This window comes from Furipterus horrens, unplaced genomic scaffold (assembly GCF_987537825.1).
Source record: "Furipterus horrens unplaced genomic scaffold, mFurHor1.1.pri manual_scaffold_3, whole genome shotgun sequence".
NCBI lineage: Eukaryota > Metazoa > Chordata > Mammalia > Chiroptera > Furipteridae > Furipterus > Furipterus horrens.
In genome coordinates, this window is record NW_028327173.1 from 42283056 (window position 1) to 42308813 (window position 25758).

Consider the following 25758-nt stretch of genomic DNA (forward strand, 5'->3'; position numbering starts at 1 on the left):
CAAAGGAGGTTATGTCAGGGAGGTCTTCCCAGAAAAGGTAGGAAGAAGAGTCCAGTCTTTGGGAAAAATAAGTCTACTGTCTTGAGTAGGAAAAGATTTTATAAGTCTGGCCATGGAGCTTACCTCTGTGGAGTTTGCTGCCATCTCCTGATTAGCAAATACATTTATATTTTATATATGTTTTATTTATTATACACACAAACACATACACACATATATATATAAATCCTAAGACTTCTAAACGATTGCTATTAATCTTAAACCCACCATGAACCTCAGCCTCTGGGAGTGGACATGTGGAGTGTTCAGTTCCTCCCTGCCTGGCAGACCCCCACTTATCCTTCAAATGCACCCTTAATCCTCATCTCTACTCTGACGATGCCCTTCCCCTCCTAGGAATTTCTTCTTTCATCGTTTAAGCTGTCACCAAGTACCGTGTGCTGGTCTCAAACCCCGGAATCCAGCAGTGGACACCCAGAGTCCCTGCCCTCGTGGAGCTTATGTTCTAGCGGGGGAGGCAGACCATAATCAAGATACTCAGCAACACATTGTGGGGAGGGGGTACGGGGTGCTGCAGGTAAGCCGTCACCTTAAATCGGACGGTCAGGAAAGCCAGTGGGAAGGATATGTTTGCGCAAAGACCTGGAGGGAGAGAGAGTTGCTGTGTGCACATCCAGAAGGAAGTGACCGGCCCAGACAGAGGAACAGCGTAGGTAAGGGCCCTGAGCAGAATTAAGAAAGAGCCAGGAGGCCGGGGCAGTGTGGCAGCAGGAGAGATGAGGAAGGTCGCGGTGGCACCAGCCCTGCAGGGCCTCGGCAGCCGCCAGAAAGGCTTTGGCTTGTGCTCAGGGAAATTGGAAGGCACTGGAGGGGTTAGTCACACCCTCTCTTACTGCTTCCGTTTTCTTAGTGCATCTCAGTTCCAGAATTAACCTCCTTTATCTCTTTCTCATCCATCTCCCCTTTGAGACCTGAACAGCAGGACAGAATCAGATTCAGCTCTGTATTCCCTGCGCATAGCAAAACACTTAATAAATGTCTGTTAAACTGAAATTGAACCAAATGGCAGGCAGCAGCTAGCAGAAGCCTGGGGAACGTGGGCAAAAAGGTCTCATGAGTTGATCTGTATGGTGTTGGCTCCCATGGGGCTCTTGGCTACTGCACCAGCAGGCAGGGGCAGTGAAATCCTTGAGACCCAGGGAATCCCAAGAGACCAGGAACTGCAGGGGTTGGGGAGGAGGCGCCTGTTGCTGCCTTCACATCAGGTGTTTTTACTGCTGGGGCTGCTTGCTGGCTCCCCACGGGGCCTCAGGCCTGCTCGCTAACCAAGGTGTGGTCTTGTCCTGTGCAGGCATGCCTGTGGTCCTGTCCCAAGAGGTGGAGTCTGTTCTTGTGGGTGCTGCTATTCTGGGTGCCTGCGCCTCAGGGGATTTCACTTCTGTACAGGTATGTGAGGAGCAGGGGGTAGGCTGTGGCCCCTCCCCTGTCTGAAACTGCCCTTCCTCTTGACAGCAGCTCACATCTTGCAAAACACACACAAGATATAATTAAGAAATGATAGGTTCCAGGCAGGGATAGCACAAACACTTCTAGCCTCAGACATATTTATTGCAGTTTTTATTTGACTTGGCCTCTGTTAGTGTTGGTCATTCTGTTTTTCTGTTGATTTTTTTTTCCCCTCCTTTAAAACAGCTCTTAAATTATTTCTTTTAAATATCCCCGTGACCATTTTCTTTCAGCAGTTGGACCAGGTAAGGTTCAAAACTTAATTTTTTCATGTACATTTTAGATTTGTATTTGCTTATTTCATCTCTACCCACCACTGTCCAAATACTGTTGAGGCTTCTATCAACAAAAGACACAAATGAAAATGTTAGTTAAAAAAAAAGGAATTAAAAGGGAAAATAAGGAACAAAGATATAGGAAGAAGAAAACAATTTGGTGTTGGTAATTGAGCACAAAGTTTGACTCTGAGCTTCCTGGCAGCCAAGACAAAAAGAACACATGATAAGTTGCATAACTCTCATTTTCAAAAAGAGGAAACATACCAGTTTTTTGTAGGAGACAAAGCTTCTCCTACCACCAAATTGCAAAAGACATTTCACACGTGGGGTTTTATGGAGACTTTGAGTGGTAACTCAATAATATTAACAGCAGGTTTACAAAAGGTGGAGAAGCAGCCCAGGTAGAGTGGCAAGCACAGACTCTAGAGTCGGACTACCTGGTCTCAAATCCTAGGTGGATGTGACCATTCTGCTCCCAGCTCCATTTGTTTACCTGTGATAATAATCAGTAGCACATTGTGAGTTCTTTCCCTGGGTCAGGAATGTTCTTTTAGTACCATAACTGGTTCCTCTATTACTCCTACTTTATGGCTGAGGGAGGAACTTGAGGCATAAAGAAACTTAGCTGAAGCTGAAACAGGTAACAGATACCCAAACTAAGAAGTCTGGCTCCCAAGTTTCAGTTGAGAGTTCCAGAAATATTTGTTCAGTTGAGCATCATAGACTTGCCCAAGGTCCCAAGATCAGAACTAAAAGCCAGGTTTTCTACCAGTAACCTCTTGTGACCCTATTACGTACCAAGAACTATGCCAGGTGCTTTTCATAGAATCTGCCTGATATAACAACATACATGGGCAACAGAGATCCAGAAAGGTGATAGAACCTAAGGGTACATTGTTAGATGCAAAAATCCTATTTCAATTATCTGTGCCCTTTGCACCACATTTTGGGAAGTGTGGTACATTACATACTGCCCAGGCTTCATGAATGGGTGCCTGTGAAATATCCCTTCCAAAACAGAGTCTACTCATGAAGGATTGCAGACCTTAACTGCAGTTTTTAAACGAAGACAGTAGGGTTGAATCTTCAACTTTTCCTCAATTTTCTGGTACTCAGAAACATTACATGGAGGTATTTATGTACTGTTGAAATGTCAATGACCTGTCAATTATTATTTTAACGTTATCAACTTATGAAGGTGATCTCACAACTAGATGCCTTGCCATCCCTGGGGCAAATTATAATTTCAAAAACAAAGCAGTGTAGATGCTTGCTATGGCCCTGCATGTGTTACCTCATATTATGGACTGAACGTTTGTGTCTTCTCAACATTCTTATACTGAAGCCCTAGCCCCCAATGTGATGGTATTTGGAGGTGCATCTTTGGGAGGTAATTAGGGTTAGATGGTATCCTGAGAGTGGGGTCCTTATGATAGGGTTAGTACCCTTTTGAGACACCAGAGAGCTGGGACATGGCCTTCTGCAAACCAGGAGCATGGTTTTCACCAGAACCTGATCATGCTGGCAGCTTGATCTTGAACTTCTTCCAGCCTCTAGAACTATGAGGAAATAATTTTTTGTTATTTAAACACTCATTCTATGGAATTTTGTTATGGCAGCCCCAGCAGACTAAGACACCTCATTTAATTTTGATGTCTTCCTATCTGCAGGATAGATGTTTTCATCTTGTGTTAAGTATGAGGGAACAAGGCTCAGAAAGGTTTTAAGGAAGTTTCCCAAGACTGCAGTTAATAAGGGACAGAGCAGAATGGAAACCAAGGTCTGCCTGGTTCAATAGCCTATCCTGATTTTCATTCTGTCTCTACTTTGTTTGATTTTTTTCTCTCTTTTTTTTTTTCCTTAACAATATTTTTTGACTTCTAGAAGGTTTAAAGGTTTATTTTCTGAAAAGAAATATCATTGGTTACAAATCAGGTAGTAGTAGTCTGCAGCCCAGACAGAGAATAGGGTGAGAGGACGGGGCTGTGCCGTCAGATACTCCACACCACGACTTGTGGCACCTCGCTGGTGTCTCAGTCAAAATGGAGCTTACAACTCCTAAGGGACTCCACTCACAGTTCCACACTAACATCTTCACTCTATGAGGTTTTCCATTAATCTTCTGGAGCAGAATCGAATATATGGTCTACCGAATATTGGCATTGGTGACCTGAATAGCAGCTGCGAGGCTCCTAACATTTTAAAGACAAGCTCATGTCTTCTATTCCACCCAGGACATATGTGCCTCTTCTGACTGTTTTTAGTTTTAGGAGACACTGTAATCCAGTAAAGATAGCCTGGACAGAGAGAGACCTGATATCTGTCACATGCCTAAGAGAATCTGTGTAGTATTGGCCACTGTGCTTGTTGTATAGCCTCAGACAGTGTCACCTGGCATCTCCAGGTGCTTCTTTTATTTATTTCATTACCTTTTTAAAAATATTTGAATAAGGAGAATTGCCAGTCATGTAAGACTGTTGATGTGAAGAGCCTTTGAAAGCTCTGATGACCTCCGTAAGCCGTGGGTATAATTATCAACATTGTTCTAATGATTGTGTTTGGAACTGCTTTGGGAATGTAAATGAATAAAGACTTGGCTTCGTTCACCCCTCTCCAAAGCTGACACGCCAACCTGGGCAACCTGTCTGCCCCAGGCCTAGGGACCAACTCAGCATTCTGGCAAGTTGAGGTGAAAGAGAACTGCTTCTTCCCTGTGATGCATATTTTCCAACCTGAACTTTAAGTATGTTTGTTTTGTTTTGTTTTTTGAATTTCAAAGATCCTAGCTTGATCTTCAGGGTGCCTGCCACTACTTCCTTTAAGAAAATGGAGCCATTCCTTCCAGCAGCTTAATGATCCAGCAGGCCAGATGTTTTGTCTTCTCTCTGGTGGTTGGATGGAGGCTGTTACTTCTTATCTAGGTGTGCAGACTTCAGTACACAAAGCCAGGGTCATCTCCTCCACATTGAAGGAAAGGCTAAGAAGAGTCCAGAGGCTTCAGGCTGCAGACCTAGGGAAGGGCCTACATGCCTGGGAAGACAGGGTGTCCCAATTTCCAAGACCCATCGATTGATGACTTCAGCTAGGAGTATATACCTTATATTGGTGACACCAATGGAGTAGAAGGACTTAGAGTTGTGGGTTTTATTTATAGCTATTGCAAACATCTGTATATTTAGATTCTGGGAAAAAGTTTTAACATGTGCAGGGAGAGGGACCATGAATGGGATTTTCTGGTGAGAAAGATCAGTCAATTAGGTGGTCCATTGCTGTTGCACAAGTTGAAACCTCCTGACAATTCCAAGCATCCACCTCCTATTCTTTTATCCGCTCATGTTCTCATTCTCATAGTCTCTCCCTTACCCTGCTCTTTCCTGCACCCCCTTCCTTTAGGCATCTGAAGCCTGCCTACTATTTTTTTTTCACATTAGGATCTCACAAAGGGTATTAATATAGCCATCCATTTTTCACTAAAGAATAGAATGATAACATCTTAAAGAACTATCCCTCTCCAGAAAGGGTGTTCTCCTTTTAGTAGTTTTAAAACTGTGTCTCAGTAGATAGTGTGACAAGAATCACATCATGGCTATCTTTATATCTACAGCTTAACCAATTGTATGGAGTCCAACCATAGAGATGCTGTTTCTATGGTAAAAGTTCAGCCATTGATTAGGTGGAAGGGGACTTAAGGAAGACAGGCTTCTTCCTGTTGGTAGGCATGTGGGATCCATGCAATCTTGACTCTGTAACCTTTCCATTTGATCACTCCCTCATTCCTAGGAAGTCACCCACTGCTCCCCTAGCTGTCAGTGTACTCTAAAATGATCTTCTCTAATTCTGAATAACCTGGAAACCAAGTAATCACAGTTAGAAGTCGGGAGCATCTCATAATACTTCTTTGGGCTCCAGGCCCTAGAAAATTAACAAACTGGAAAAATTAAGTTAATGAAATATCAACATGCTTATGTTTTCTAAGCATGGGCAGTTGAGAGGTTCTAAGACATGCAAAGGACATGTAAAACACGAAGCCTGTTTCAAGGGACCTTGAGAGAAAACGCAACCAAATGACAAAGAGGCGGACACGCGAAATGGCTTTCCACTCTGCTTCCTTCAGGCCCCACAGATGTCATGTGCTCCCTGTAGTTTCCTTTCTTCAGAGACAGTTTTGTTCCAAGACTATACAAAGCAAGCTTTAATTCTAACAGTACTGCTTATCCTGACACCCGCCTCATCGCCCCCCCCCCCCCGCAAAAAGCAGTGGAGGAAACATCTGAAGCAACATCAGCCGAAGGAGACAGTGACAAAAGATCACAATGAATTTAGCAATCAATTTAAGGCGAGTACCAGTGTAAAGAAAATAAACGCCAGGAATTAAGCAATTCATCACACAGTTCTTCCTCCCACAGCGTGAGGGTCACTGCCTCGTAAACCCTTGACACCATGAGCTCCCACCATCAACTTCCCCTGTCACATTCCAGACAGACTCCTGCGTCTTGCAGACCAATATGTGTAAGTGGCCAGTTTAGGGCCGGTGATTACTCACCCTTTCTGTAACATGTTCTCACGAGACAAACGGCCACGCTGCCCACTGTGGTCTACCCTCAAGGGTCAGTCCTTGCAGACCTTATGGCTTAGCTGAAGCCTCTCCTTCTTATCTTTTCTCGTGAAGTTTCCTTCATTTAGAGCCAGTTCTATCCGACACCTATGAAGTGCTTCAAAAGCCCATGATTTTGTATATAATTCAATACATCTCTGTTCTGTTTTATTTTGTGAGTCAACTTTCTGTGATTTTTAGTTCTCTTTGGCTTCCTGTCATCATAAATACCAGTTTTACATTTACAAAGTAAAGCTGATGATCGTGACTTTGGTTTCTAGAGGTTTGGAAAGACTGATATATAGTGGATGTTCAGAAATATGAAACTATCCTATTTCTTGGCACATTCAATCATAATTTTCTTTTTTTCCTTTTTGTGGACTACAACTAATAATTCATGTTCATTGAGAAAAAAAGAAAATTAAACTGAAAGAAAAATATGAAAACACTAATCTTACTATCCTAAAATAACCACTATTTACGATTCTGGTTGCTATTGTTTTAGTCTTTTTATACATATTTTTAAATCATTGTTAACTTTTTAAAAATGTGTTCATACAATGCATAGCTTTGTAGCCTTTCCTCCTACCCCAAAACATACAGTAAACATTTTTATTTATTGTGTTTGTAGGCTGCATAATTTTCTACACTGTAGAATAAATGATGACTTTTTCGCCAGTCCCATTTTAAATATTTAGGTGGCCTCTTTTGTTTTGAATAATGCAAGAACTAACATCTCTGTAGCTGAATTTTTGCACTCACCATAAGTTATGTTAAAATACATTATGATATATAATTGTCCAAAATCTGCCTGACCTTTACAAGTTTGATACCTATTAACACTTTATCTCCCACCAGTAATCTATAGAGACTCAGGGCTCACACTTCTTTCATACAGGAGTCTATTGCTATGAATTTTAGTTCCATTTACTTTCATCCCCAGGCCTCTTATAATCTTATTCATTTCACATATGGTCCTGATAGTATCAGCTTTGTTTTGCTGACTTTTGCCCTTTGCTGCCTAAGCATGTGTTTCTGGAGACATGAGATTCTGGTTCCTAATTAAATAGATTCAGATTTCTGACTGAATTTTCAGAGTATCCTGTCCTATATGTCAATGCTTCATAGAAAGTCAACAGAAAATCCTGGAATGGTAATTAATACTTTAAAGAAGGATTAAATTAAGAATGTGAAAGAAAAAAAAGGAATGTGATATGGGCCCTAACATCCATTATACTTATTGCCACACCTGGTTAACAGCACTAGCAGAACATTCATATCTTTTCCAGAATCGTTCCCTCTCCAAAATAAATTAATAAAAGCAACACATTTAGGTTCTAATTAGTTGTAAATCTCTTTGTTCCAATCCACTTTGCAAAATGGAACCATGGATGTCAAAGTCAAAGCATTAGCTCAAATTTAAAATTCTTTTTTCAGAAATTATTTCAGTATGTAAGATACACAACATTTGATTCTCCTCTTCCTTTCAGTGTGATCTAGGAACAGGGCCCATTACTTTCTGGTTACTTTCTATCCCTGATCATTTGTAGAATCCTTGTAGCAACCCATGGGTGCTAATAGTGCCCACCGTGCAGTTAAAGACTCTGAAGAATGGGGAGGTCCTATAACCTTGCTAAGTACTAAGTCCATACTCTTTTTATCCCATCAAACCACATCCCAGTAAATGTGTACCTGTTGCTTAGGAAAGTCACAGATTCCAAAGTGGCAACTCAGCTGCCCTTCACAGGGTGAGGTGGTTTACAAAAAATATCAGCTTCACACATTTGTCAGCACTGTTTGGTTGAGTATCAGATATAAAATAAAAATCAGAAATGTGCCCTCTTTGATTCGGAAATTTTCTAATTCCTTTTGCCTGGAGAATACTTTATAATATGCTCACCAGTATTGTTTTAATGTATTTGCTCTTAATCACAATCTTCCCATTTACACCTTATAGAAGTTGATATTAAAAAGTACTTTAACTAATTAAGAGTTTTAATTAGATCACACTTTTTATGGTATTGTTATTAACATGAAGATTTAGGCTAACAAGCATTTTTCCAAAATATCCCTCTCCCCGTGAAGTTTTTACCCAGGGACTTAAGAATGGGGCTGTTATAAAAGATACAAATGGCGAAACATCAACTGAGTCCATTAGAAACTTAGAAGGGTTACAGAATTGTATTTCTAAAATAAAGTTTACCTAACTCTTGGAGTTCATTTCATTTAAGACAACATTTCATACTGGTGCAAGTCTGAAAAAAAAATGTGTAAGATCTTTCCATAGAACCATATGCTTATAAGTAATTAATTCTTCATTTTAATTAACATTTATGCCTCTATGTTTCATTGAAAAATTCCTTAGTGGAAATGAATAAGTTGGGTATTTTATTTTTTTATACTAGGATAGCTCATGGTTAGCAGATCCATGCTATAAAGCTTAATATTCAACATAGTAAATTAGACTGTGGAACCAAATAAGTCAGGGAAAACAAGACCTTCAGTTAAGTCAGGAATCTTCTGTGATTGGGGGGGGGGGAGGGGTGAGTCATGAAAAATAACTACACACGCGCACACACACACACATACATACATACATACCACATACTATTGGACAAAGTCTGATTCAGAGTCATGGAATGTATAGAGGTCTTAGTGAAGTCTATTAAAGAGTTTTGTTTGCAGCATTGAGATAAGTGATCAAGAACTATACGGAAGGGGGAAATTGTTATTACAATTGCTTATTAGAAGTATATGATTCTCTGCAGTAAACCATAAGAAAGTACCATGGGTTCAGAAACTTGAGTGGAGTATCTTTAATCAAGCACATCAAAGAAATTTAAACATTTAAAAATTTGATAATATGTTAAAAGTTGTGTATAAGGAAATTTCCTGTTTAGTTATCATAGTAATTTTACAAGTGAGGTAAGAAAGGTCAAGTGACTCACCAAAGCCATGTGTAGAAAAGGACAAAGCCAGAATCTAAGGCCTAGGCTGGGATTTCAAAGCCAGGGACTGTTTGACTCAATCACATGTGGACATGGACTCACCTGGGGCAGCGTGTGATTGCCATTATTTTAAAAACTAGTATCAGAAATAGACAACTAGAATTAGGATGCATAGTAAAATGTCACCGAGTTAGCCAAGGTCCCCACAGAGGGCACCCTCAAAGTAGGAAATTGTAGAGATTTTAGTAGTGATTGTTCATAAGATTGAGGCCCAGGGCATAGAGAAGTCACTAGGGAGGATGTGGTGCCTTGGGGTTTGTAACAGCTGGATCTGAAGAGGTGAGGGGAGAGCACAGGTACTGTAGCCCCAGAGCAGAGGGCTGTGTGGAGACTAAGGGGTCAGCTGACTTGTCAGTGACAGTGGAGGGAAAGAGCTAGGTTCTTGACCCCATTCTCCTCCCAGTCTGTGAGCTCTTGCCCAGCTCCTCATTGGCTGGACTCAAAGTCAGAAGGAAAGGGAGCACACTGGTGTAGGGGGTACAGGTGAGCCCAGCTAAGCCCAGGGCAGGCTGGGGATGGTCCTCGGGAGAACATGCAGATGTCCATCAGCCGTTCAGGCGGAGGTGCTCCCGCCAGGCTGTGCACCAGGGGCCCCCCTCTGAATGCTGTGTTACGGATTTGCAGTGTGATGAGGTACTTGCATCAAAATGTAAATCAATTACATTTTATTCATAGCAAGGTGGTCTCAATGAGGGACTCAGTGTGTTTGCTCACATTCTGGGACAAGTTCCTTATATCATTATGGGCCTGCTCTTTGAGTAGCACTGATCTAGACTCCACAGCTCTGCAGATGATGACAGACATGCTGGGGTCCTCAAAAGAGTCCCTTATCCCCACTTTCCTTTCCTGCTTCATTTATGCTAAAGATGAGAAAACGAACCCTTTTCTGCACTTCCTCTCAGCTGGGCACTGTTCTAAGGTAGTTTAGGTGATATCTAATTCTTGGAACTTAGGTTATCCACCGCGCCTTTACAAGTAGGGAACTGAGGCTTAGAAAGTTTCAGTAATGTGCACATGGTTTAACAGCAAGCGGCAGAGCTAGCAATCAAGTCCAGATCCGACTCCAAAGTCTATGCTCTTCTTATGTCCCGACTGCCGCAGGGCAGTGCTTACACTTACCTGACATTAATACCCAGGAAACGATGTGGCCTTATAGCGGGGAATGCCTCATTAGGAGACCCATGGCCATGTTCTCTGTTGTCAGTAACCACCAAGTTATGAGTTCTGGGAATAGGTACAGCCCAGCTCCCAAAATCCACACCATTTATGAATCCCACGTGATCCAACTTTACAAAGCCTTTCCTAGCCCATCCAGATCAGAAAAAGTCAGTTTGTTTCTAAGTGGCTCTTGCCTGTTCCCATCTCCTTTTAAACCTGGGAGGTCAGGAAGAAGATGGAGAGAAAGAATTCATGAGAGGGATGCACTTCCTTAGAAATGTTATTAATTGGCTGGGCAAAACAAGAGAAGGAAATAAAATAGCTGCTCCTCACTAAGTAAAGGCATCTTCTTCCCTTATCTCATTAAAAATTAAAAGCACTCTTGGTTTAAGTAGGGCAAATTAGTAATTAAGTGCTATATAATCAACCTGTATAAACATAATATGGAAGGGGAAGCCAAATTAATCACTCCACTGGCTTGTTTTTGCCCCATTAATGCACCTTTTCCTTGGGTCCTTCCTGTGATATCAGGATGCATTTTCTGCTGTCCTCACCTGCAGGAGGTTGGGTGGGCTGTGATAGCTAGGCTGACAGATGACAGTTGGCTAGGTCTGGGAAAGACGTGTCTGGGCCTTGATTCAAGTGGGTGATAAGGCTCCTTGTTTAATTTTTTAAGCCAAGGTTCATCTTCAGGAACCTGCTGTGTGACAGGAACAGTCCTAGATGGTAGCAGGACAAAGGAGAATCACACATCTCAGTGCTCATGGAGTTTCCAGTCTAGTGGGGTAGAGGCGGACACAGACACAGTTATGAAAAAGCCAACACTGAGTGTAATGGCAATGACCTTGGGGCGTGGGCTTGGGCTCAGATCATGGCTCTGCCACTTACCTGGTATAAGTTACTTAATTTCTGTTTGCCTCCAAGCCCTCATCTGCAAAATAGGACAACAATATCTGCCTCATAGATATGTTATCTCGCAGCGCCTGTTGTAAGGAGTAAACACGTTGGTACGTGTAGTGTGGCATAGTGTTTATTTAACATCGGCTGTTACTCGGTCATTATAATTGCTATTCAATGAGGTAATGGAGCACCAAGGAAAGTGTCTTCCACTGCCTTGAGAGCTGAAGAAGTTTCTCTGAGAAGGCAACATTTGAGTTGGGCCATAGAAGATTAGCTAGCCATGGAGCTGATGGAGATGGAACTTGAGGGGTGACCTTATATCCCCAGTTCTGCTCTTGACCTTTGCTGTGTCTTCTCTGAAAGCAGAGGAAGGAACATGTGCCTCAGTCCTACACAAATCTCTCTCCATTTCACCTCAACACAGTAGATATGAACAATAACAACTGTGTGGTACTTGGGGGGCTCTCTGCCAAGCATTGGTGAGTGAGGTGAGTCCACTGTGGGCAGAATAGGAGGAAACCAGATGGGACAGGTGAGAGAAAGTGGCTTTCTAGGTCACCTTGCTGCAGTCCAAGGCGATGGCTTCTTTTTGACTTGGTAGCTGTGTGAACGAACCTGCTGGGGAAGGTCCTTCATCTCTCTGAGTCTCAGATCCGTATTAACTGACCCCACTGAGTTGCTGCCAGGATTCTATGAATGGAGGTTCATTTAGCACAATGCCTGGCACACAGAAAGTACTGTTGTCATTTACTGTATTATTTTAATTCTCACAACAAACCTGTGAAGTAGGCGGTATCATTGCCCCACTTTATAAAGCAGGAAATAGAGGCATCCGGACATCAATTAGCTGGCCTAAGGTAACAGATGGCTTGGTGGTAGAATGAGGCTGTAAACTCAGGCAGTCTGGCTCCAGACTCAATCTCTGCGTATCCCTGCGGCTCAGGGCCTCAGAGGCACCTAGAGCTAGATTTACATTAGACACTAGAAATAGGGCAGACGCCACTTGTGTCCTGGCCCCTCACTCACTGGTGAGGAAGAAGTTTGTTCTTTCTGCCACTTGAGGGAATGGTAGGCTTGAGCCCACAGGCTTGCTAATCCTTTAACAGGTGGAGAAGGTGGAGGAGGCCAGAGTGACTCACCAGGAATGATCAGTTCTTGGATGCAGTGAGAATACAGCTGCTTTACACTGACGTTGGCAGTTTTGCTTAGGGAAGAAAGCAATTCATTTAGTTGTTTGTCATTTACATTCAGCTTCTACAAAAGATTTGAGGGAGCTTGTAGTACATGAACAAGCAGAATAAAACTGAGCAAAATAAAACTCTCAAGTCAGAAACTATGTAGAAAGAGGAGAACACAATAACCACTTAAAACAGGGGGAGAGAGTCCTCAAATTTATATGTCTTCAGATGCCAGGTAGTTCATATAATGTAGGAAGATACCAGCAGAGGATCGGATGGTTTGGTTCTGTACTGGGTTGGAGAATGTATGCTCTGCCTAAGGACATTGAAATGTGAAGTGTTTTAATCCTGGACTGATGAGTTCCAAGCCAAAGAGATTTATGGGGCAAGTTTGGCCTATGGGTCTCTGACCCATAAATAAGGGGATGACTTTGAGCTTCTGGGTGGTCAAGGTAAAACTGAGAAATATGTCAAGTCATATAGTGTGTTCACGGAATCAAAACAGTATAGCGGTTGTCGAAGAGACATTTATTCTGGTGCCAGATTCTAAATTTACCAGTCCTTTAAAAGCTAAGATAGAACTTGTTCCGTGGATTTTCACAGAAGCAGAGGACGTCAGCTTGTTAAGAAACCAGAGCATGATATTGAAACTTCAGGTTATGGATCGCCCAGGTTTATAACTTTCCGGAGATGTCGCTTGTCCCTGGAGTAGAGCTGAGACCACCCAATGTGGTCGATGGATGTCCCGCCACCTCTCTTCCCTGAACATTCCTCCCCTCGGCCAGCTTTACAGACAAAGCTGCGTCACTGGCCTGTGATGTCTTAGGGGACCTCAGTACTAACGCTTTTTACCAGCCTGCCATTAGGGAAGTGCTAAAATGAAGCACCCATCAATTGAGAAGGGCAACAGATGTTGAAGCATATCAAATGTCAGTAAACAGCAAGCCTACAGAGGCCACTGAACTTGGCATCCTCTTAGCAAAAATGCCTTGTTACCTTCAAGAGGGAATGCCATGGACCTTATAAACTACACTAGGTAAGGTACTTGCTTTTTAATCTCTACTTTTTTTTTTTTTTTTTAAGAGCAAATTCAGTGCTCACAGAGTGTTCTAGGCTTTCAGCCCTGGAAATCTAGGTCTTCAAAATATCCTGCCAGTAATTATGAGAAATTTATGTTTGACTTAAGGACCACAGTTAAGAGCATAGACTCTGATATCACATTAACCTGGGTTTCAGTCCTGAGTTCAAATGTTATAGCTGTGTATAAAGTCGAGGCCTTCACATTTCTAAGCTGGTTTCCTCATTTGTAAAAAACATGACTATTAAGAGTAGGTACCTCATAGATTATTGTGATGATTCAGTGAGATATGTATAAAGTATTTACCACACTTACTGGTAAAATAAACTCTTAGAGTTATAAAATTTATAACAATGTTACTATCATTATTAGCTGATTATCAATCACATGCTATTCTAGCACTTTACATATATTATTGAAAGATGGCTGGGCAGTCTTTTGCCCGGTTGTTCTCTGATAGCTTATTCATCCCTCCTCGGCTATGTATTGCATTTCCCAGGTTCCCTTGTAACTGGTCTCTGGTTTGGCCAATGGGAGATACAGGTGGGAGACGGAGGAGCAGGGAGCGGGGAGAAATCAGGGGATTTCTCTGTTCACTGTAGCAGCAGCTTCATCTCCTGCGTAATCCCAGCTCTCAGCTTCTCTCTCTCAGGTTCCAGTTCTGGCCACTTAGCCCTTCTTTGGTTTCACCTCCAGCCAGATATCTCTAGCCCCTGGCAGTGGTCGCACCACAGCCTCACGTTGTCCCTGGATCCCTAAGAGAGGAGCAGCTTTCTGCTGTTGCTGATCTCTGAATTGCTTCAACATCATCTACTTGGTTTCTTGGTTTTGGGTTTTTTGTTTTCTGTCACATATGAAACCAACTTCTTGTATTAAGTCCCTTCTGTTAAAAGACCTAGCATAGTTTCTGGTCTCCTGACTGGGCTCTTGACCATTATGGTTGATTTTACATATTACAAGAGACGTCAGTCCTCACTGTGAATTCGCCTCCCTTCCCCTCTCCCGATTGGAATTAGCTAGGCCTACTGGAGAAGGAGTAACTAGTTATCATGGAGAGCAGTTGAGTTTATCTAAGTGAAGCCCAGATGACAAGAAAGTGGCCTAAGCATCTTCAGTGAATACCCAGCTCTGAGTTAGGCCTTGAGGCCAGTAGGTTCATGTAGCTCACAACCTCTCTAAGGAGACAAGGCTTGGCCGCAAGCCAGAGCCAGCACGTTAAAGACAGTATCTAGTAAAAAGGAATAGAAACTCCTCTTTCTTGAGCCAGAGCTCTTCCTTGAGCCAGAGCTGTGGATCATTCACTGATTATTCTGATCCCCCACATGAGGAAATGTAGGCTCAGAGAGGGGAACTGATTCACCCAAAGTCACATAGCTTTTCCGTAGTGGTATTAGGAGTTTAATTTGTCTATTTGTCTCAGAGCCTGTTTATTAGAGACTTAGACCTGTTCGTCAGTTTTCCAAGCTCTCTTCCTGTTTCAAAGCAGGTAGTGGGAGGGCCACATAAATAATTCCTATTGCTCTTGCCCTCTTGTAGAGATTTCCTTACAGAAACAATATTCAACCTTTCTTACCTAATTCTTACAATAATTTATGTGGAAAGTTAGTTTATTGCTTCTATTTTTACAAATGAGGAAACAGACTCATAAAATTAAAAGCACTTACTCAAAGTCCCCCTGGGTGTTAATATTCAAGCTGGAATTGAAATGCAGGTTTTTCTGTCCCCAAGCTCAAATTCTTTTCTACTGGTGACATCCAAGTACTAGATTGTGTGGTGTATAGGGTGACCTGTTTTTTACAAATTAAAAAAAAAATATGTCCAGCAAGACCAGGTTCCCCACCTCAAGGAGCTGATAGTCAGTCTAGATAAATAAAAACGAAGCAACCTGAAACCAGGGAGTGCCATTACATAATCTACTCTCTAGTGACAACTACAAGCAGGAAAGAGACGTGTGGTTCTGTATAAGAAGCGCTGCTTGAAATGGGAACGTTAACCTAGGACAAGCAGAGAAGCAGCAGGAAGAGGGTTTTCAGATAGAGGTGCTAGTGAGGGCAAAGGAATAAATGCAGGCAGAAAGCAAGCCGCTCAAGTCCAGGTTTGGAGTAGCAAAAGGGAAAGCTGGCTGTGGAAGGGCTACAGTGGATTGGGGGGGTGGAGGCCATTGTTAACTATAAACAGATCAATTAGGAACATGATCAGGAGTCTGGGGAGCATCCTTTGCCCAACACCCCCTGACTGTGTCTATTGTTTTTTAAAAATGCCTTGGGCTAATAGCCTCATTAAAAAAAAAACAAAAACATTTAAGTGCTTCTTAGATGATAATACTGCTTCCTGCTTAAGAAAAATCGCCTGTAAATTAATTTAGCCTGGGAGTAATAGCCAAAGTTTATTACTTATCTGTGATAGTTTGGAGAGCCCCTGATATAGAAGGGGAATACTCTTTAAAGGCCCCTAGAAAGCTGTCCTGTCTCACTAGAGCGTATTTGCATCTAGCATGTTATAACATCATGTTTGAGAACTTCTGAGACAGTGCCACTGAGATATGGAAAGCAAGCAGATACACCTCCCACCAGCTCATAATCTACCCCCTCTGCCCTCCACTCCTCCCTCCCTGTCAGCTGACCCTTGGTCTAGAGGAGCCTGTGTGTGAGATAGAGTAGCTCAGAGTGAAATTCCTACCAAGTAGCCCTGTCACTTTTACCTACAGCATCTTTGATAAGGGGGGTCCTGACAGGCCAGACCATTTTGAATGATTGGATGACAGCAGTTGACTTCATCTCAGTAAGCTGGCTAACCACTCCAGATGCTGGAGGAGTAATTTTTAGATGATTCTAAAGTGGGGATTCAAGCAAGTGCTTAGACTACTAGGAAAGAGTGGGCCTTATAGTGAGTGAGTCCAACATACTGTAGTGTGGTGGGCATCTGGGACCCCTCTCTTCAAGGGGCTCCTAAAAATGGCAGCAGGGGGCACTCCTGGGGTATGCACCAGCCCCTGTTCATATGAAGTTGTGTACAACTTCTCACATAATCCTCACAACAATCTTATGGGGTTCTGATATTAGTTGTGCTTTGCAGACAAGGTCATATAACTAGTAAGATAGGAACCCAGATACTCAGACCCTGTAGTCTGCTCACTTGGGGTAATACTGAAAGCCATCTGTAATGTGGCTTTGGGAAGCTCTCCTTGGGAGGCTGATCCCTCTATTTTCCCGTGGCCTGTGCTTATCTCTAGCACTGCCTGGAGGTGTTCAGTGTCTGCTTGCCCCTCTCGGGTGTGAGCTTCCAGGTAAGGGTTCAAGTCTTCCTCATCCTTCACCAGTAGTAGGTGCTGAATAAATGTGTGCTGTACCAAACTGGAGATACTTTGTGATCTCGCTGGAGCTGGTTAGGTAGGCAGCCATTTGCAGATGGTCACACAGGGAGCCAGCCACTTATAGCATTGGTGCTACTGTGGATGGCAAGTCTTCAGCAGGTGAACTCCAACCCTAGGCCACCTAGTTATTAGCTCTATCTCTGAGAACAACTTTCTCTGTTTACATCGGATCCAGACTGCTTCTTCTGACTCTATTTTTCAAATTACTCTCATTTTTTCAAAAATAAGCTCCCCTGTTCTTAGTACTGGTTCAGTTAACAAACAACTTACTGCATAACCTGGGGAAGACATATATGTCTTTGGGTCTCAGATTCCTCATCTTTGAACTGAAAGAATCAGGTCTGGTTTTCAAAAAAATGTCAAGCAGGAGAACATTTAGGGAGCCAATATATAAAACGGTAAAAGGCGAACTGTATCTCCTGCTTCCCGCCACTCCCTGTCCCTGCAGCATGGCAGCCAAACAGAAGAACCATTGGTCTAGATTGTCTCAAAGGAAATAACCCAAAATACATTAAAGTAACTAATACTAATACTTAACACAATAACAAAATAGTTTAGAATGGGAGATCCAGGCCATTGAGGAAGGTAGGGTTGAGGGCTCCGTGTCTGCATGGCTGTTCGGTGCTGTTTGCTCCTGGGGGTGGCCTGTCAGCTTGGCCTGACTGTGTACAGTGGGGTGGGGAAGCTAAAGCCTCTGGGCCCCATTCTCCTTGTCTGGAAACAGCCTGCGTGTCGTGGCACCGGTGAATTAGAAATTCTATCCGGCGACTCTGGGAGATTGATTTTCCATCTGGGGATCTGACCTCTTGCTTCACTAGCAAAGGGGATCAGACTGTTCTGGGAAGAGTCAGTGAGCAAGCCCTCTCTGAAAAGCCCTCCCTTTCTTTTTCTTTTTCTTTTTCAGCTTTATGTTTCAAAGGGAATTTCTGATGATGTTGGGGGCTTAACAACCCCAGTTTGAGTCCTTCTCGGCGCATAGAGCATTGAGATATTCATACCACCCCCCACATCAGTGCTTTGTGCTAGAAGGTTACAGATTTAATTCTATTTATGTCACTGGATTTATACAAAACCCTTTCGGAATTAGGGATGAATACCCCATTTCCTTTACTTTTATTAATTTTTACAGATCCTTTATGTGAATGCCTCAAGGATAAGAATCAATCTTGCTTTAGTTATTTCCATATTTCTAGTGCCTGATACAGACTGAGACAGAATGGCTGCTTGGTAAATATTTGTCCATTCAACAAATATCCACCAATGTATAATGAAGAGCAAAATAAGCACCATCCCAATTCTTATCACATTTACAGTTGAGTAGAAGAGACAGTTAAATAAATACAAATAAATATAAACTATATCTTGGGTTAAGAGCTATAAAGAAAAAGAACACTTTCAATTAAAAAAAAAAAAATTAGAATACTTGATGAATAAAAGTAAAATGACCTTAACTTCCAACCCTAAATGTCTGTTCTCATCTCTCTGTAAATAATAATTATTGCTATTATTTTAATGATTCCAACGGCTGTCATTTGTGTTCCTGCTACATTGCAAGCTCTGTGCTAGCATCTTCCTGTTTGTTGCACCAAAATTTCCAAACAACCTTGCCAGTTAGGCTTTCTTATCCCTTATTTCAGATGAAAAAAAAAAAAAAAACAAGCCAGGGAAGATAATTAACTTGCTAATGATCAGAGAGCTGATAAGTGTCAGAGATGAAATTTGAGTCAAGTTGATTCAACAGAACCTCAGCTCTGAGCAAAAGGGAAAAAAATTCCAAAGATTATCACCAGAGCTCCCACAGGAGTTCTTGCTTGAGAACCACCCCATCACACCATGTGGCAGAAGGTCAGTTATTAGGTGATAGGAGAGAGAAAGAAATAGAACTTTGCTGGAGAATGAGAGGAAAAAGGAGGAAGATAGTATTCTTGAATTGGCTGTCTTATCAGCCTAGCAATAATAAACCATCACCATAGTAACAGAAACTCTAATTAATGGAAGATGTTGAGTCACTTTAAAAACCACACCAACCAAATGCCGAGATGGTGCTGTAAACCTCTCTCCCCTGCCACAGCTGGGCTAATCATGCTATGGCCTTGTTGGACAGACCCATCTTTTGAGGGTGGAGCAAACACTGGACTTGGCATCAGAATACTTGTGTCTGAGCTCCAGATCTACCCTTTCTGAGCTCTTTTGCCTTGAGTAATCCATTTGTCATAAGTGGGAGATAGTTATCATTAATGTTATCATTATTATTACTAGTAGTAGTTTTCTGAGATTCAATTTCGAGATCTATAAAATGGTTATGTAATCTGTCTAAAGCATTGTTAGGAGATATAAATAGAATTAAGGATATGGAAGTGCTTAGTAAACTATAAAAATAACTCACAGATACAAACTACACTATGCTAGAAAGAGCTTGCATTGAAACCAGACCGACATGGCTCTAGACTTACTGTTTCACCTGAACAAGTCACGTAAATACTCAGACCTTCGGTTTCTTAATCAGTAAAATTTCTTAGTACAAATCTGTAAAATGTTCTGCCCATCTTCCAAAAGGAGTTATACATAACCTCTCTGCTCTGTAAAATGGAGATGACACCAGCTTATTAATACAGGAAGCATCTTAGAACAATCCCTGGCACAGGCAGTGTGCTATGATTTTAACAGTGGAGGTGGTGCTGCTGGTGGTACTAGTGGGAAAGTTGGAAAAGGAGGAAGAACATTTGCAATGATGTATGCGTATAGCACTGTGAAAGCTTCGGGATATGCCACAAATGAGGGCATTTGTAGTCATTGTCCAGGTACTTTTGGTCGGCTCTTTCGTATACCTACCACTTTCCTCCAAGGTTCTCTTGTCTGTGTTGTCTCCTTGTCCAGCTCAGTATGCATATGTCTCCTGATTCCTGGCTATGCATTATAAGTAGTGGAAGGAGAACCAGGATAGAAACCAAGAGGAAATTTTGCTAAGAACCCAAGTTCTCAATAGGCCAGGACTTCGAAAGAACACCCGTTGGTATAATAAAAGGTATTCCTGGAAAAAATTCATTTGGAAATTGCTATGTTCAATTGAACTAAGTGTCTTTATAGCAAGATTTCTCATAAGACTTAATATGTAAATATGCATTGTGAATTTCCTGGGTTGCAGGGACATATAGAATATAGTCTTTCCCAAATTTACTTGACCAAAGAATTAGCCTTTTATACAACATCTTACTTGGAGAAAGTTTCAAGTACCAAACATTGGGAATGCTGTTATAAACCACGGTCAAGACTATCAAGCATACAAGTAATACCATAAGACACATTTCAAAACTTCTGTAAACCCTCCCATTACTTCATGTGTTCATTTAACAAGTTAAAAGAGCACTAGGGCTATATTTAGCAGCAACTATATATGTGCTAGATGGTAGAGAGGCAACAAGTAAGACCGACATATTTCCCACCCTCCTGAGTTCTTGTGGGCCTACTGGGGTGAGAGAGAGATTGCCTGGCAATGTCAAAACAGTGTGACGAGTGAACAGATGGAGAGCACAAGGTACCGTGGTACCAGGGGCAGGAGCTTCTTATTCAACTTGGTGGGTCAAGGGAAGTTTCCCAGAGGAAGTAACTTTTAAGTTGAGATCCAAATGAATGAACATTTAGAGCCGTGTAACACACTTGCCCACTGCCACTTAATGAGCTCCTGCTACAGGTCAGGCACTGCACTAGGCCTTTTTTACACTTACTGCATTTATTCTTTACAGTGGTGAGTAGTAGCCTCAGTTTCCAGATGAAAAATTGAGGCCTAGGTTAAGGTTCCCCAAAGCCTCACACGTAGTTAATGCAAAACCTGGACTTGAACTCCCGTATGCATGTTTCCAAAGCTGTCTACCCCTGTACTGTGGTCCACCAGTGCTGAGCGTGGACAGTGGCTGGTCTCTGACTGAGTTTCTTCCCAGACTGAGAAATGTAGAAAAGTAAGCAGAACATTGTAAATGTTTTCCTTCTTAAATAATTTATGTTATCCTGACAAGTACCCTTTCTAATCTGTTGGTATAGAAAGTCCTGTGCTTTTTAAAATATTACTTTGTATGAGATTTTTTTTTTTTTTTTACTTTAAGTTCTTACTTGGCAAAATAAAAATTTGCTAACCCTAGTCAGTCTCCAAAGTAATTTCGGAAGGGTTAGTGTCCATGAAATTTTAACATCTTGGAAATACTCTGCATGCAACTTTATAGAACATACCCATTCTACCGGTGAGAGGAATATGAACCATCCCATTGCTTTGGAGTCTGTTGGTTCAAACTTGGGTGAGTTACTAAATCCCACGGACTCAAATGTCCAGTAATCATATGTGGAGATGAAGTAGGATAATGTGGCATTTCCCAATAGCATGCACACACCACCAGTGGCACTCGCAGTTTTAGCTGGCATGTGGACACCTTTTCTAATAGTTAGATATTTATCTAAATACATATTTAAAAAAAACATAATCAGCACCAAACCTGGGTTCTGATGGCTGTTATTGCTTAGAACAAAGCAATTTTTTAAAAAAAGAAAAAGGAGTTTATTCAAAATTTATAAAAATATGACATACATAATAAATACTGCAGGTAGTACTTGTATATGGAAACAATTGTGAAAATGGTATGTGAATTACTAAAATTTATGAAGTAATGAGATAATGTGCGTGGAAGTGTCTCATGCATAGAAGTCCCCGTAAATGCTTACTTCCTTTCAGATTCACCTGGCCAGCAAGTGGCAGACCTCACAACTACTCAAGCTCAGATCCCCAGTCCAGTGCTCCTTTGAGAACACCCTTAAGCCTGTGCTTCCTGTCTGCCTACTTTACCCTGCACCCTTCCTCCCTCCATTCATTTCTCAGGAAAAATGCAGTGAGAGGCACTGCATAAGCGACAGAAGTATATATAAGTGCAGTATACCTAGTGGAGGAGACAGTGTTAGCACATGGAAGAACTGGAATTGAAATCTAAGAATTGAAAGGGCCTTCAGAGATCATCCCTTTCAGTCCCTCCTTTTTACAAATGAGGAAGTTGGGATGCAGCAAGGGGAAGTGCTTTCTTCATGGCCAGAGAACTCTTTGCTGGTCAAACCAGAATAAGAATTCATATAAGACGTGCAGATGTAGAATTTTACATTTTTAAAAAACGATTTCCTCCAGACTTCCTGCTTTCCAGGTTAGTAGCCAGGATGTAACACAAAACAACTTTCACTTCCACAAGTCTAAAAATTTGGAAGGTCACGCTTCATACTGTGCCAGGCAAGAGTGTTGTTAATGACCACTGGACCAGGTGTTCCTGGTTGTATTCGTTGTTGTTAATTTGTTTTACTTGTGCAAAAAACACATAACATAAAATGTACCATTTTTAAGTAAGGTAGTTCAGTAGTATTAAGCATTATTCACATTATTGTGCAACCAATATCCAGAACTCTTTTCATCTTGCAAAATTGAAATTCTATACCCATTAAACAATTTCCCATCCCCACCTCCCTCCAGTCCCTGGCAACCACCATTCTACTCTCTGTCTGTATGAACTTGACTAAGTACCTCATGTAAGTGGACTCACATAGTATTTGTCCTCTTGCAACTGGCTTATTTCACTTAGCATAATGTCCTCAAGGTTCATCCATGTGGTAGCATGTGTCAAAGTTCCCTTCCTTCCAGGTTGTGTTCTTAATGCAACACAGTCTGCTCCCTGTGGTCCCTGATGGTACCCAGCATTGCTATGAAGACCTGGGCCCGCTTAAGTAACATTTTAGTGACTTGTGGCCAGTGGGGGAAATAGCCCGGTTGTGGGTGATAGTGGCACTGGGAAGTGTTATCTGAAAAGAACTCAGCCCTTCTTGCTCCCATCTTTTGCAGGTAGGTGACAAACAAGATAAATGAGATTGCATGCTCTGTCCCCCATCCTCAGTCCCAATTTCCTTTATTGCTCCTGCCCCAAGTCTTCAGTCAGCCACTGAACAGGAGTGGGGCTGTAGGGGTTAGAGGTTAACATAGTGAACTTTCAGGTAAAAGAAGCTTGAGCTTCAGTGCTTCCTCTGTAACTTAATAAGTGTATGATCTTGAATAATGTGGTGAACTTCTCAGAGCCTCCGTTCTGTCGCCTGTAAACGGACAGAATAATATCTGTATCAAAAGAGCCATTTCTTTTCTTTTTTTTTTCCTTTTGAGGTATAAGGTATTATATTCTGTACTTTTCCAGATTTAAACTTAGTTATCAAATTAAAAAACTAATAATACCATGACCTCTTCTCGGTTGTATGGAGATGTAATGTGATATTATCTGAGAGTTTGGACACTCCGAGGTGTCTTGATCCAGCCTCAGGATTTTAGGGAACCTCATAATACTGGAAAAGAAAGAGTGCTCATTTATTGTGTGGCTTCTGCACATCAGATATGTTATACTTCCCGTAGAAACACTGATTAGAACTCTACTGTAGCACTTCGCTGTTTGCATCATTAACATTTTTTGTCTCCCAGCTTGTCTTAACCCCTCCTGCCCCCAGTTCACATCCCTTGATTAGCACATATAATGCCCAGAAAACTACAGGTGCCCCTCCATTAAAAAAAAAAAAAGAAAGTGTTTATTTAATGCATTGGGAATCAGTCAACATCTTGCTGCATTCATTTAGCTACTTGCACATTTCCCCGTAACTTAAAATACTGTCTTCCCATTCTAATACCTCCTGGTTAAAGGTACCATTCATTCGACCTCTGACCCATGTCAGCTCCTCTCTGAAGTTGGGCATCCCTCTCTGCCAACCACGTGGGAATTTCTTTCTGTTTCTGACCCTTCTCTCTCCTTTCTTTTGATAAACAGGACAGCTGTCCCCAAAGGGATGAATCCATTACCTTTTGCCAGAATAGAGTTCATTTTTTCACTGCATGTTTCAGTTGAAAAAAAAAAATCCTTTTAAAAGGATTGAGCATACATTGAATGTGTGTACTTAATTTTTAATATGTGTGTGCTCACAGCCAAGAGATCAGAAAAGCCTTAAATAACAATGAAACCGAACTGTACACGTTGTGTGTTTTATGTGGCACTGATTCCTAAATATACTCTTAGCAGCCAGGTATTATTTAATACTTCCCCATTAATCAAGGTGCCAAATCTAAATGAAAACCATGTTTAAATATATTTAATAAGATTACAGCTTTGGTTGAATATCAAATAACGTAACTACTTTTTTCAGCCAACTTTTGTTCACTATCTTATATTTTTACTCTTAATGCTAGTTCTTTTGTGCTATCAAGCCAATCTTAATTATAAAACATTTTATACCACAAACTTTTAGCATCATATGGATTTCCACGGAGTTCTTAAATATACATGTCTTAGAGAAAGAGAACAACACTGAGGTTTTCTTTTTCTGGCCAAAAAATTGAGATGTCTCTTCTCTTTGGGATTGTGACCTTGAATTAAAAAGGAAATTAATAATTGTCTTAGAGATACTAATTTGTTTGTAGCTTCTGTAATAAACTGTGTCTGCCTTTTGAGCTGTTACTGCTTTTAGTGTCTTGTGCTAAATGTACTGTTATTTTTTTCCTTAATTTCTTTTTTTTTTTTTTGAGGTTCAGGGTTTGTTAGTTTTGCAATAGCGACACCTAGAGGCTCTCTGGAACATTGCATGTGCAGCTATAATGTTTTCAGTATCTTTTAAAAAAAGGAATCCCCTGCTCTTTGAGATGCAGTGAAAAAAGCTTGTGGGTCTTGGGGCTGAAGAAGAGATAAGGCAGTGGCAGCCTGATAAAATAGGTTGCTAGTTCCATCCATCAGGCTTCCAACCTGGCGACAAACCAAAAGGAGTTGTAACTAAAAAGTCTTTTTATGGAGAACTAGCCAAACTTGGCATAGTCTATTCTAGCAGATTTGTTTAAATTATTAATGAAGTACCATTGTACTTATTTAACTCTTGCCCTTGTTTTCAACAGTTTGCTTGCTGTTTTCATCATTGTAACAGGCATGTCCCATAGTGATTGCAGCAAAATAATTATTGTATGTGGTGCTTCGATTTACTGCCACGTGGTAATTTATTGCTTCTCACATCTCCCAGTGTTCTCCTCTTTTCTTTCTTTAGTGCTCTCTGTATTAGTCTTTATAAAGTTTTACTTCAGCCTTTTAGCCTATTTATTCTCTCCACTAATGTTTTCATTTTTTTTTTTTTTTTTTTTAGTTTGTCACACTTTTTATGTGGTTCTTCGTGTGTTCATATCAAAAGGTTGCTTTCCTGTTGATTATTCAGTTTTATTGGGAATGCAAGCTGAGTATGCGTCTTGCTCTGGGGATAGCCTTATCAATGGGACTGGACATATCCAAAGCCCTATGGCAAACATTCCTCTTTCCTAAACATTGCTGTATGAGAACTATGGGATAGATGAATGGTTGAAAAAAGAAGTCATAACCTCAGAGAAAGGGCAGTGGCTGTTAGTGTATTCTAGAAGCCAGAGGCAGAGTGCTGGCTTGGAAAGTATGGACCTGCATCTAGTCTTTGCTCTACCACTAACTTGCAGTATAACATTCTGTAAGAGTTCTCTAGTGTGTACAGTGAAATGGTGCCAGGTAGGGCCAAAGGTCCCCTCCAGTTCTGGAATTCCGTGTTCATTTTAGTTCTGTCTGCTAGGAGGAGGAGGAGGAGGTAGTGAATGTGTGTGGGCAGCGGCTGGTCATTTCCCTATTCTTG

General features: G+C 41.5%; 1 protein-coding gene across 8 annotated transcripts in view; it reads left to right on the plus strand.

Moving 5' to 3' along the window:
- The window catches only part of FGGY (FGGY carbohydrate kinase domain containing), a 405123-nt gene that overhangs the window by 334039 nt on the left and 45326 nt on the right, over positions 1 to 25758 (plus strand). For 7 of the 8 annotated variants that reach the window (XM_090271656.1, XM_090271651.1, XM_090271655.1 and 4 more), the window contains one exon: positions 1352 to 1446. The exons of the other annotated variant lie outside the window; for it this stretch is intronic. In XM_090271656.1, the coding sequence (XP_090127782.1) occupies positions 1352 to 1446 (95 nt within the window). The remainder of the gene's footprint in view (positions 1 to 1351; positions 1447 to 25758) is intronic. 8 annotated transcript variants of the gene reach the window in all.